The sequence below is a fragment of the Engraulis encrasicolus genome, chromosome 6 (assembly GCF_034702125.1).
Source record: "Engraulis encrasicolus isolate BLACKSEA-1 chromosome 6, IST_EnEncr_1.0, whole genome shotgun sequence".
NCBI lineage: Eukaryota > Metazoa > Chordata > Actinopteri > Clupeiformes > Engraulidae > Engraulis > Engraulis encrasicolus.
In genome coordinates, this window is record NC_085862.1 from 12,102,769 (window position 1) to 12,116,701 (window position 13,933).

The window sequence follows — 13,933 nt, forward strand, 5'->3', positions numbered from 1 at the left end:
TGAAGGTTGCTGATCACCAGAGCATGTCAACGTTCCCGTCAACGGCTCCGTTGAGCAGCTGTCCCTCACTGCAAGCAATCTACCCGGACATATTGCTTTCCAACAATATCACTAATGCTCCAAATACACCTAAGTAAAATGTATGTTCAACGTGCGTAAACCGTGAGAGCGCGCGCTTCAGCTCATTAAACTTGGCAGCTAAAGAATATGCAACAGTTTGCGCAGCGCATGAACACTGATTTGGACTGTTTGCTCCCTAATGCATTTAGGCCCTACTACATGTGAAATGGTATAATAGGTTATGTATGCTATTGATTCCAGAAATTAATTTCAGCTCCAGCACTGTTAGGCCTATGGAACGTATTTGCTTATGTCTCGTAAGGTCGCTACTGTAGTGTTCTGAGAATAATAGTAACCTATCGCGAGATTAAGGTAGTGACACACTCGAGTTCATAACTAGAGTAGAATGATAGCGAGGCAATCATTATTGTACGTGTGTCCATGCGAGGTAAATGTGTTTTCATTAAAAGCTCCATATAAACGAGATACTTTCGTGTGTGTAATCCCTAAACACCACAACTGGCGACGAGGATGTCCCCGACAGCATAGAAGGACAGGAAAAAGCCCTCGAAGCTGTCAACGGACCCGGAGCAGAAAAAAAAGAAATTTGCAAGTCATGACCTCGCAACATTGCAACTAACGTCGGAGCAACGATTCCGGATCTTCACTGGAAAATTCGACGACACTCTTTCAGGGAAGTGAAAAAAAAAAAAGTTTTCTGTGTGATGCCAAAACGTTTAATAACCGAAATTGAGCGTGCATATGCCAGAATTACTGCCTACAAAACCTGTTAGAAGCCCCGTTTGAAACCGAAAGTAAAGATGGCCAATGCTGTTGCACTGGGTGGTCTCACACCACCGAAGCCGTTAGACACAGTTGGCGAGCCTGAAACTTTACATCAACGATGGGAAATGTGGAAGAGTGAACTTGAAATATATATTATAGCATCAGGAGTTGTGAATGCTGCACAAAAGCGAGCTGTTTTATTGTTAACTGGGGGAGAGGGACTGCGTGAGATATGGAAAAATTTCACTGACGAGCAGAAAGCCCACCAACTCGCGAATGATCAGCGAGCTGCACGAGATGTATTTCAAGTAGCCATCGGACTCTTCGACAACACGTTTGCGTTAAGGGAGAACATTCCAAAATCCCGCACAAAATTCTGGGAAACTGAGCCCAATGCTGGTGAAACAATAAATAATTTCATCACTCGCCTCAAAGTACTAGTGAAAACATGCAACTTCAATGCTGAAGCTGATAACCATGTAAGAGATAAAGTACTACTGCACATTAAAGATTCTGAATTAAAAGCCAAATTATACAGAGAGGCTAATCTCACTCTGGATGGCCTTATCCAAGTGATTGCCTCATACCACCACAAAGATGCACTAATTCTCAGCCCTCCATCCAACACAAACCAGGTCTTTGGCAGAGCAAGGCCCAAACCAAAGTCCAAGTCACCATCACAGTCAGGGTGCTACAAATGTGGTGCACAAGGACACATAGGTCGCGAATGCATCCGATCCAAGAACCACAAGTGCAGCCACTGTGGCAAAAAGGGTCATTTTGATGATCTCTGCTTCCACAAAGACAAGAGCAAGTCAAACCAACATGACAAGCCGAGCTCACAGGGTCACAGCAGAGCCTCAGGTCGCAGCAGGGATGATCCAAAGCAAACCAAGGGTCGAAAGAAAAAAGGCCAACATAGGGTAGAAGAAGGGGAAAGCAATGACTCACAGAGTGATGCCGACGATCTCTACCTATTCAGGTTATCTACAGCAGATGACACCCTAGACCTGCACCTGAACGGTTTCACCTTACCCATGGTGATAGACTCTGGTGCTCACCACAACACGCTGTCAGTGCATGATTTTAAAAGATTACAGAAGGCCAGGCCCCAAGTCAGTCTGCAGCCATCTGTCACCAGGCGGAACTGCATACACCGACACTGTTTCCGGGGGGAACAGTTTCGACACTACACCTAAGATGGCGGCCTCCGTGCCGGTAAACAGCAGCCCATTTCATGAAGGCTGGCGGGCCAATCTAGTGATTAATCAGTAAGACACTCAAACAATTAACCACCGATTGGGTAGCGGTAGATGGGAGTGCCTTTAAAAAGTGTTTGTGTCTGAGCTTCCAACACGCAGGACCGGAGCAGCGACCCGACCGACAGGACGAAGCCGAGAGAGAGGAAACCGTGGATGACTGGCGGAGTTGGGAACGACTGAACCGCTGTGGAAGGACCCCCCCCCCCCTCGCAGACCGAAACCCGTGGACGGAGCCCCCAGCTGCCCTTTGGGCGAGATAAGTGGAATCGTGCTTGCTTGCTATACCCCTAGCCGCTGCCATACCTCTGCTTCACGCTTCGCTAGCAGCTAAAGCTACCTTCTGCTCCCTGCCCGTACGCTTGGCCTTAACCCCTTAGCTGCCTGAACTGTCTGCTGCATTGTGCTGTACCCACCGCTGCTGCTCTTAACCCCTGCTCCCTGCCCGTACGCTTGGCCTTAACCCTTTAGCTGCCTGAACTGTCTGCTGCATTGTGCTGTACCCACCTCTGCTGCTCTTACCCCTGCTCCCTGCCCGTACGCTTGGCCTTAACCCTTTAGCCGCCGAACTGTTGCAATTGTGCTGTGCTCGCCTCCCCTGCTATCTCACCGCATGCGCTGCTACCCCCCCCCCTGTGCCCTGCTTGTCTGCATGCTGCTAGCTCTGTGCCCTGCTAGAACTGTGTTGTGCTTGCCTTTCTGACCTGCCCCTGCATACCACACCGCTGCAACCCCCCGCCACTGCTTTTACCAAGGCTGCTAACCCAGGGCCCCAGTACTGCTGAAACTGTCTCGTTATTCCTCTCTTGGCCCTGCTCTAGCTACTTGCTAACCGCCCCCTGTCCTCTGCTCTTTAGTGCCCCCCCCCGCCATAGGAACAGCAATAGCCCCGGGCCCGTTGTACCTGCAGACCCTGCTGCCGAGGCTCTCTCTCTCTCTCGCTCCCGGCGTGGGCCTGTCATCACGTGTGAGTGTAGCTAATTCGAGTGTTTCACCTGATTGCAGTGTAGTGTTCTGTGTGACCCCCGTTTCTCTCAGGCCCCGTTGGCGAGACTGCATGGCTGTAGGCCCCAAACTAAACCACTCTATCGCTGCTCCACCCCTTTCCCCCCAAAGCCAAGGATCTCGTAGACCCCCCCCTTTTGACCTGAAACCCAGTGTCGTCCCCTCCTGCCCCTTCCGTCCAGCTCACCGCCTTGCCTGACTTAATGTGTGCTGTGCCTCGTTCACCCTGCTTGGATTGCTAACCTCATTAACTCATCGCGTGCCACAAGTGTGCTTCTGACTTAATGTGTGCTGTGCCTCATTCACTCTGCTTGGATTGCTGAACTTCATTAACTCATCGTGTGCCACGAGTGTGCTTCTGACTATTCCCCTCAGGCTTGGCTGCGGAGCTGGAGATTCCGCACTCGGACAGGACTGGAGCGACCCGACCCTTCTTCCTCCCCCCCTCTCTCTGGCTGCCTTGGACGCCCCTCTCCCCCCGGACTCTCACCCCCCAGCACAATTCCTATTTTAGTTAATAAAAACATAACCTTTTTGACTTCATTCTGTGGTCCTGTGTCTTATTGGTGGTGTGTCTCAACTCCTCAAGGTTGCTAGGGGTAAAGTTTCAAGTAGGCATACTTGCCTGGTGACAAGTGGCGTAGACGGCAGGATAGCGACCTTGAGTTGAGCAGACACCCCATCAATATGACCGACCCAGCAGGGGCCGCACCACGGCCTTCAGTGATGCCAGTCTTCATGGGAGCACCGTGGGCACCAAGATTTGGAGGCCCAGGTTCAGAGTTACAGCTCCAAGAGTGGGTGTCCCAGACCAAGTACCTTGCCGGTCTACAGGGGCTGAGCGACCAACAGCAGGTACAGTTTGTGCTCGGGTCGTTGGAGGGGGAAGCTAAGAGAGAGGTACTGGCTACCCCGGAAGCCTCTCGCAACACTGTTGGCAAAATCTTTGAGCTGCTAAAGGAATTGTATGGAGACCGCACATCTGTGGCAGCTTTAAGGGCACAATTTTTTAACTGTAAGCAAGGGCCGAAACAACCACTCCGTTCCTTCTCGCTGCAGGTCCGGGAGCTGTTTAACAGACTGAAAAGACGTGAGGACTCCGGATTGCCAGCGGACGACGACAAGCTGCTGCGAGACCAGTTTATACTGGGACTGCGGGACGGACAACTCAAACAGACGCTCAAACTACAGTTGCGGGGCAATGCTACCCTGAAATTCGAGGATATCCAGAAGGAGGCGCTTGCGCTTGAGATGGACCAGGTTGAGCCCGATGCCCATGCGACCGACTGCTTCGCTGCCAGTGCAACCCCACGTGACTCGACCCCGATGGCCGACTGGAAGAAGGAGCTGCGGGAGGAGATCATGAAGGATGTAAAGGAGCAAATGAGTCATCTCTCAAAGACCCTCCTGGACGAACTGCGCGGCCCACCATCCAGAGGCCTTCAACCACCACGGGAGAGGTCCTATTCCGATGGATCCTGGAGGGGGAGACAGTCAGCACCGCGCCCACCAAACTCTAGGTTCCAGTGGGATGAACAAGGTCAGCCAATCTGCAGTCGATGTGGGAAAGCGGGACACATGAGCCGGAACTGCCCCTCCCGTCGGGCTTCTCAAGAGGGTTTTTAGCTTCCCCGGCCACTGTGGGGCAAGTGGCCGGGACTAGCCTACAACATCCCCCTCCACGCAATCGCCATGCATTAGTAGGTCAATGTCCCGTAGTCGATATCAAGGTAAATGAAAAGCCTGTCCGATGCCTTGTCGACACGGGCTCCCAGGTTACCCTGTTCGCAGAGAGTCTGTGTGAAGAACTGTTCGATCACCAAGAAATGCAGGGCGCTGAAGCTCCTTGGTTGACACTACGAGGGGCAAATGGGTTGGAAATACCATGTGTGGGGTACGTGGTTGTGGACTTGAACATAAGGGGGGTTTGTGTGCCGGCCAAGGGGGTGGTAGTGGTTAAGGATAAATGCCTGGGCAGCCACAGGGCGTTATTAGGAATGAATGTTCTCACCGATTGTTGGAAAGATGTGTTGCAGGGAATTGGAGCAGCTGTACCAGGTGCAAAGAAAACCTCAGTGGATCGAGAGTGGGAGCCAGTGGTTGCCGACTGCCGCCGGGTACATGCAGCAACATCTCGCCCAGAACAGGTGGACACTGCACGCGCAGCATGCCGCTACGCCATCACCATACCCGGCAGTAGCGAAGCACTGGTCTGGGCAAGGCTGCCAGCCCGGGCTTATGGGCTGGAGGACTGCGTACTCATCGAGCCCCACAAAGGCTCTCCCCAACTCGAAGTTGCCCGGGCTCTCGCCAAGGTACAGCGTGGGCGTGTCCCTGTGCGGGTGCGAAATGCAAAACCCTACCCTGTAACAGTGCATCGGCACCAAGGCCTGGCTCAAGTGACCACCATCACCCCACAACAAGTGAAGCACGGCCGGGACATAAGCTGCATGGTGGTGAGTCCCGGGGTGGTCGAGGTTGGGGTTGTGGAGGTGACCCAGGGGGTGGGAAGTGATGCTGAAAGTGTACCTGGTTTGCCTAACCATCTCAAGTGTGAGTCCTTACAGGGGGATGGGCTAGACCCTGGGCAACAACAACAGCTGCAGCAACTTCTCACTAAATGGCAACACATCTTCTCATCACACGAAGAGGACTACGGTTGTACCAGCATCATCAAACATCAGATCCCAACTGGGGATGCTGCACCGATCCGGGAGAGGTATCGGCCCGTGCCTCCAACTCTGTACCAAGAGATCCGTACCCTGCTAAAAGGTATGTTGGATGGTGGGATTATACGGGAGAGCAGCAGCCCCTGGGCAGCCCCGATCGTGCTTGTACAGAAAAAGAATGGTTCCTGGAGATTCTGTGTAGACTACAGAAAGTTGAATGCTGTAACCCGAAAAGATGCTTTCCCACTCCCCAGGATTGAGGACTCCCTCACTAGTCTGACTCAAGCAAACTGGTACTCCACTCTGGACCTGGCCAGTGGATACTGGCAGGTTCAGGTGGAAGATGGTGATAGAGAGAAGACGGCCTTCACCACACCATTCGGACTGTATGAGTGGGATCGAATGCCCTTCGGGCTGTGCAACGCCCCGGCCACCTTCCAGCGCCTCATGCAGCGGTGTCTGGCAGGGCAGTTGGCAGACTCCACGCTAGTGTACCTTGATGATGTAATTGTTCTGTCCCCAGATTTCACCACACACCTGGACCACCTGGAGGGGGTGTTCAAGGCGTTGGGGCAGTACGGGCTGAAGCTACGACCAGAAAAGTGTCAGCTGCTCCAGAAGGAGGTCAAGTTCCTTGGGCACTGTGTCAGCGGCAAAGGGGTGGCTCCCGATCCGGAAAAGGTGACTGCCGTACAGGATTGGCAGCCACCAACTACGGTGAGGCAGGTACGCTCATTCTTAGGATTTGTAGGCTATTACAGGCGCTTTATCAAGAATTTTTCTAAGATCGCCAAGCCCTTGAATGCCTTACTAGTTGGTACGTCACGTACTCGTGGCCGGAAGTCTCCAGAAGTCACCTGGACCTCAGAGTGCACAGATGCATTCAACATCCTGAAGCAAGAGCTCTTGCAGGCGCCCATTTTAGCATACGCCGACTTCACCATACCCTTTATTGTGTACACGGACGCCAGTAATTCTGGGTTGGGGGCAGTTCTAGCCCAACAACAGGATGGGGCAGAGCGAGTAATAGCGTATGCCAGCCGAAGCTTACACCCGGCTGAGCGCAATACCTCAAATTACAGTTCCTTCAGGATAGAGCTCCTGGCCATGAAATGGGCGCTGGCCGAGAAATTTAAGGACTACCTCTGGGGCAATAAAGTGACCGTAGTGACCGATAACAACCCCCTGGTCCACCTGCAGAAGGCAAAACTGGGGGCAGTGGAGCAGAGGTGGGTAGCGCAGATGGCCAATATCGATTACACAATACAATACCGACCTGGCCGCCTCCACACTAATGTTGATGTTCTGTCTAGACCTTCCCCCTCAGAAGCAGATCCTGGTACCGGGGCAGCCGAATCCCCACCTCCGGAGGACGAGGAGCTCTTGATAGGAGTCGTGGAAGCCCCAGGGACCCCCACGGATGCAGCGCCCACATCCTGGGGATGGGATCCAGACCGCTGGCGAGGCCTGCAAGAGGAGGATGTTGACCTGGGGGCCATCATCCAGTTTCTGAAGGAGGGACCACCAGCCTCCGCGCTAGAGCGTCAGGCCCAGACGCCGGGGGTGCGACACCTACTGAGTCATTGGACCAGGTTAGGACTCAAGGACGGAGTAGTGTGTCGTTCGGCGCAAGATCCTGTCACTAATGAGCTAGTGTCACAGATTGTTGTCCCCCAATCCCAGGTCCAGTCACTGCTGGAGGCCTACCATACCCAACTCGGCCACCAGGGACAAGAGCGGACCCTCTCCTTGCTCCGGCGCCACTTCTACTGGGGGCAGATGGAAGCCTCCGTCGCCGCCTTCCGCCGGGACTGCCAACGCTGCATTCTTCGGAAGGACCGTCCGAACGACAGAGCACCCCTGGTACCCATCATCCCCGAAGCGCCGCTCCATATGTTGGCCATGGACTTCCTGACCCTCGGCCGCCCAGCAGATCAATACCAGAACATCCTGGTCATTACGGATCTCTTCACGAAGTATGCCTGGGCCGTGGCCACCACTGACCAGACCGCTGTGACAACCGCCAGAGCACTTTGGCTGAAGGTGATCCAGCCCTTTGGGTGCCCGGAAGTGCTGCACTCGGACCAGGGCCCAAACTTTGAGTCTGCTGTAATCCGAGAGCTGTGCCACCTGTATGGATGTAAGAAGACTCGCACTACCCCCTACCACCCACAAGGGAACGGGGGGTGCGAGAGATTCAACCAGACCCTTCTAAGCCTGCTCGGAACACTGGAAGTAGAGCAACAGCATCGGTGGACGGAGTATCTCCCCGCTTTGGTGCAGGCCTATAACAACAGTGTCCACAGCACCACCGGCTATGCCCCCACCTACTTGATGTTTGGCCGACACATACGCCTGCCTATGGACCTCCTCTTCGGCACCAAGAGCCACGAACAGGCCCGAGACGCCACCGAGTGGGTGAGTGCACATCATGCTAAGCTTGAATTTGCTTATAACAAAGTTTCCCAACACTTAGGTGCAGCAGCAGAGAGGAGGAAGCGTCAGTACGATCGGACGGCCCGGGACGCCCCCCTGCTACCAGGCGAGCGAGTCCTGGTGAAAGACTGCAGACGTCAAGGGAGAGGAAAGCTGTGTGATCGCTGGGAGGCCAGGCCCTATGTGGTAATCGACCGACCACGCCCTGAGATCCCCGTCTACCGTGTCCGGCCAGAAGGAAAGCCAGGGCCAGATCGTGTTCTGCACCGCAACCTCCTACGGCCCTGCCCACATTACCCAGAGGCGACTCGAGAGGCTGCGCCAGAGCCCAGACCTCCACCAACACCTTCAGCAGGCTGGGCTTGGGCCCCTGTGATCTTGCCCCAACCAGTTGCGGCACCAGATGGCGGACCAGAGAACCGGCGCCCCCAGAGAGCGAACCAAGGGAGGCCACCACAAAGGTATGGAGATTGGGCTTCTTAGACCCGTCCTCGGGACGAGTACGGACTAGCGGGGGAGGGTGTCACCAGGCGGAACTGCATCCACCGACACTGTTTCCGGGGGGAACAGTTTCGAAACAACACCTAAGATGGCGGCCTCCGTGCCGGTAAACAGCAGCCCATTTCATGAAGGCTGGCGGGCCAATCTAGTGATTAATCAGTAAGACACTCAAACAATTAACCACCGATTGGGTAGCGGTAGATGGGAGTGCCTTTAAAAAGTGTTTGTGTCTGAGCTTCCAACACGCAGGACCGGAGCAGCGACCCGACCGACAGGACGAAGCCGAGAGAGAGGAAACCGTGGATGACTGGCGGAGTTGGGAACGACTGAACCGCTGTGGAAGGACCCCCCCCCCCCTCGCAGACCGAAACCCGTGGACGGAGCCCCCAGCTGCCCTTTGGGCGAGATAAGTGGAATCGTGCTTGCTTGCTATACCCCTAGCCGCTGCCATACCTCTGCTTCACGCTTCGCTAGCAGCTAAAGCTACCTTCTGCTCCCTGCCCGTACGCTTGGCCTTAACCCTTTAGCTGCCTGAACTGTCTGCTGCATCGTGCTGTACCCACCGCTGCTGCTCTTAACCCCTGCTCCCTGCCCGTACGCTTGGCCTTAACCCTTTAGCTGCCTGAACTGTCTGCTGCATTGTGCTGTACCCACCTCTGCTGCTCTTACCCCTGCTCCCTGCCCGTACGCTTGGCCTTAACCCTTTAGCCGCCGAACTGTTGCAATTGTGCTGTGCTCGCCTCCCCTGCTATCTCACCGCATGCGCTGCTACCCCCCCCCCTGTGCCCTGCTTGTCTGCATGCTGCTAGCTCTGTGCCCTGCTAGAACTGTGTTGTGCTTGCCTTTCTGACCTGCCCCTGCATACCACACCGCTGCAACCCCCCGCCACTGCTTTTACCAAGGCTGCTAACCCAGGGCCCCAGTACTGCTGAAACTGTCTCGTTATTCCTCTCTTGGCCCTGCTCTAGCTACTTGCTAACCGCCCCCTGTCCTCTGCTCTTTAGTGCCCCCCCCCATAGGAACAGCAATAGCCCGGGCCCGTTGTGCCGAAGACCCTGCTGCCGAGGCTCTCTCCCTCTCGCTCCCGACGTGGGCCTGTCATCACGTGTGAGTGTAGTTAATTCGAGTGTTTCACTTGTTTGCCGTGTAGTGTTCTGTGTGACCCCCGTTTCTCTCAGGCCCGTTGGTGAGACTGCACGGCTGTAGGCCCAAACTAAACAACTCTATCGCTGCTCCACCCCTTTCCCCCAAAGCCAAGGATCTCGTAGACCCCCCTTTGACCTGAAACCCAGTGTCGTCCCCTCCGGCCCCTTCCGTCCAGCTCACCGCCTTGCCTGACTTAATGTGTGCTGTGCCTCGTTCACCCTGCTTGGATTGCTAACCTCATTAACTCATCGCGTGCCACAAGTGTGCTTCTGACTTAATGTGTGCTGTGCCTCATTCACTCTGCTTGGATTGCTGAACTTCATTAACTCATCGTGTGCCACGAGTGTGCTTCTGACTATTCCCCTCAGGCTTGGCTGCGGAGCTGGAGATTCCGCACTCGGACAGGACTGGAGCGACCCGACCCTTCTTCCTCCCCCCCTCTCTCTGGCTGCCTTGGACGCCCCTCTCCCCCCGGACTCTCACCCCCCAGCACAATTCCTATTTTAGTTAATAAAACATAACCTTTTTGACTTCATTCTGTGGTCCTGTGTCTTATTGGTGGTGTGTCTCAACTCCTCAAGGTTGCTAGGGGTAAAGTTTCAAGTAGGCATACTTGCCTGGTGACACATCCTCTACCAAACTGTATTCTTATGCCAGTAAACAAGCCCTCACACTCTCGGGCAAATGCACACTTGAAGTTGAAGTCCCAAACACAACACGGCGTACCACTGCTTCATTCTTCGTGGTGCCACAAGCACAAGCATCACTCCTAAGCAGCAGAACTAGCAAAGACCTTGGACTGTTGAGAGTTGGCATCGACGCGAACATCCTGAGCTGCTCTGGAGCCGATGTGTGGTCAAGTCTACGCACACAGTACCCACAAGTCTTCACTGGGCTGGGGAAACTCAGAAACTACCAGCTCAGACTGAAAATTGATCCTGACGTCACTCCAGTCATTCAGCCAGTGCGGCGAATTCCATTCAACCGACGACAGCGCGTCATTGGAAAGCTACAAGAGCTAGTGGACCTAGACGTCATCGAGCGAGTGTCCGAACCGGCTCACTGGGTGAATCCACTGGTCACTGTGGAGAAAAGGCCAGAAAATGACCGCAAACATGGAGATGTGCGAATATGCATTGACATGCGAAGAGCCAACGTGGCCATCGTCCGTGAGCGTCATCCGGTGCCTACTATCGACGAAACCATCCAGGAAATGGCCGGCGGGAAATACTTTTCCAAAATTGACCTCAACATGGCGTATCACCAAGTAGAGCTCCACCCCGACTCCAGAGAAATCACAACATTCGCTGCGCCAGGAGGACTCTACAGATACAAAAGGCTCCTGTTCGGAGTGAACATGGCCTCGGAAAAATTCCAACAGATAATCAGCCAAGTTATCAAAGACTGTCCAGGTGCGTACAACATGTCTGACGACATAGTCGTTGTTGGCAGCACAGAAGCTGAACATGACGCAAGGCTGGCTACCGTGGTGCAACGGCTAGCTGAAAGAGGACTGACAGTCAATGAGAAGAAATGCCAGATCAAACTGACATCCATCAAGTACATGGGCCACGTCCTGTCACAAGACGGCCTAAAGGTGTCAGATGAAAAGGTCAAAGCCATCACGCATGCTCCCCCACCAACTGACGCGTCACAAATGCGTAGTTTCCTCGGATTGGCCCAGTTCTGTGCAAAGTTCGTCCCACAGTTCGCCACAATAACTGCGCCTCTCTGGGAACTCACAAAGCACGATGCTGAGTGGAAATGGGAGAAGGAGGAACAGCGTGCGTTTGACCAGCTCAAGACCGCTTTGATCGACGCCCCCGTCATGGCCTACTACTCAGTTGGCAGACCAACCAGAATTACCTGTGACGCTTCCCCCATCGGCGTAGGCGCCATCTTAGAGCAACAACAGACAGACGGAGTCTGGAAGCCTGTCTACTACGCCAGCAGGAAGCTCACACCTACTGAGTCACGCTACTCTCAGTTCGAAAGAGAAGCTCTCGGAGTATTCTGGGCCTGTCGAAAATTCAGTTTGTACCTCATCGGATGTGAGTTCAAGATCCTCACCGATCACAAGGCGCTTGTGAAAGTGCTCTCACCCAACTCAATACCCCCATCAGCCAGAGTGGAACGGTGGTTGCTGTACCTGCAACAGTTTACCTACCAAGTCCTCCACATTCCCGGCAAAACCAACAAGGCCGACCCCCTGAGTCGTCAACCCGTTGGTCATCGCGATAAAGCTGAGGAGAGGGAGGCCGATGAGTACATCTACAGCATCATCAAAGATTCCGTACCTCATGCTCTAACCCCCCGTGAGCTCGAGCAGGCTTCAAAGGACGATCCGACCATCTCCAAGCTACGTCAAGCCATACAGAAAAATGACTGGACCTGCTTCAAAGGCACAGTATACCAGGCGGTCAAAGATGAACTTTGGACGGCTGGACAGCTGGTCATGCGAGGACACAGGATCGTGATTCCCGAAGCCCTGCAAAAGCATGTGCTACGATTAGGACATGAAGGACATCAAGGAATCGGGAAAACAAAGAAACGACTGCGAACTAAAGTCTGGTGGCCTGAACTTGACAAAATGGTCGAAAAGAAAGTAAAGAAATGCTACCCATGTGAAGTAAGTGGCAAGAACGCTCCACCAGAAGAGCTAGAGCGCACGCCATTACCAGACCAGCCCTGGACTTACCTTGCAATTGACCTGCTGAGCATCTCTGAAGGTAACTACGTGCTTGCCGTAGTCGACTACTACTCCAGGTGGCCCGAAGTTGCCTACATGAAAGTCACAAATGCAACCAATGTGATTAATGCTCTCGAAATGATGTTCCAAATTCATGGCTATCCCAAGCATCTGAGAAGCGACAACGGACAACCGTTTGCGTCCAGAGAGTTCCATGATTACCTCACCACACATGGCATCACGCAGCTGAAAGGAGTACCATATTGGCCTCAGTCGAACGGAGAAGTGGAAAGATTTAACAGAACAATTCTGAAATCAGTCAAAATTGCCAAGATTGAAAACAAAGATTGGAAAGTTGCACTGAAAAGTTTTCTGTTCCACTACCGGACCACTCCCCATACAGTCACAGGAGTGACCCCGGCAAAGCTGTTGATGAACAGGGAGCTCCGCGACAAACTGCCAAGCTTCACCGGTATGCCTGCTGACGGTGATGAACCCCATGCCGCTGCTTCAGAGGAAATACATGACAAGGACGCTCTGCACAAGTTGAAACGCAACATTGCTGCGGATCAGAGAAGAGGAGCCAAGGATCAGGAAATACAACCAGGAGACACCGTTCTTTGCAAGAACCTACACAAGTCAAACAAGCTAGACCCCAACTTCGAATCACAGCCATATGAAGTCATCAGTAAACAAGGAAATGCAGTCATCATCCATCAACCCAACAACCCACCCAAAATGAGAAACGCCGCGCATGTAAAGAAGTTCGACGGTGATGTCAGTCTCAGCGCCCCCTCCAGTCCGACTCCAGTCACCACACCGGCTGAGTCTGTCCCAGTCACCACTACCACACTAACCCATTCCTCCCCTTCCATAGGTCCAGAGCCCGTGACGGCAGCACCGTCACCTGATGTTCCTGTGAAGTCGACTCGTGTCAGGTCCCCACCTGCATGGCAGAAGGACTATGTGATGTCTACCTGAACTCTAACTTTGCTTAAAAAGAAAAAAATGATTTTTTTGTTTAAAAAGAGGGAAGGGTGAACTACTTTTCAGTTTAGTTTAAAAGAGATGTTTATTTTTTCATTCTGATCTACGAAAAGAAAGAACACTTAAGTTGAGTTAATACAGTATAGCTACAGTGATGTAGATATGATTTTTCTTTAATTCTACCTCCAGGAATTTCATTATTAAAAAGAGGGAAGATGTAGTGTTCTTAGAATAATAGTAACCTATCGCGAGATTAGGGTAGTGAGACACGCGAGTTCATAACTAGAGTACAAGGATAGCGAGGCAATCTTTATTGTACATGTGTCCATGCGAGGTAAATGTGTTTTCATTAAAGCTCCTAAACGAGATATACTTTCGTGTGTGTAATCCCTAAA

General features: G+C 53.2%; 2 protein-coding genes across 2 annotated transcripts in view; both read left to right on the top strand.

Annotated features, from left to right (window-relative positions):
* The window catches only part of LOC134450545 (uncharacterized), a 29,887-nt gene extending 19,414 nt beyond the window's left edge, over positions 1-10,473 (top strand). Inside the window, exons 3-4 of the mRNA XM_063200383.1 lie at positions 3,755-4,603; positions 4,651-10,473. Coding sequence (XP_063056453.1) covers positions 3,755-4,603; positions 4,651-8,698 — 4,897 coding nt within the window. The 3' untranslated portion in view covers positions 8,699-10,473. The remainder of the gene's footprint in view (positions 1-3,754; positions 4,604-4,650) is intronic.
* On the top strand, positions 8,805-13,532 carry LOC134450546 (uncharacterized protein K02A2.6-like). The gene is made up of 3 exons (XM_063200384.1): positions 8,805-8,822; positions 9,895-9,902; positions 10,520-13,532. The coding sequence occupies exons 1-3, from the start codon at positions 8,805-8,807 to the stop codon at positions 13,530-13,532; spliced, it is 3,039 nt and encodes a 1,012-aa protein (XP_063056454.1).
* The last annotated feature ends 401 nt before the right edge of the window (positions 13,533-13,933 follow it).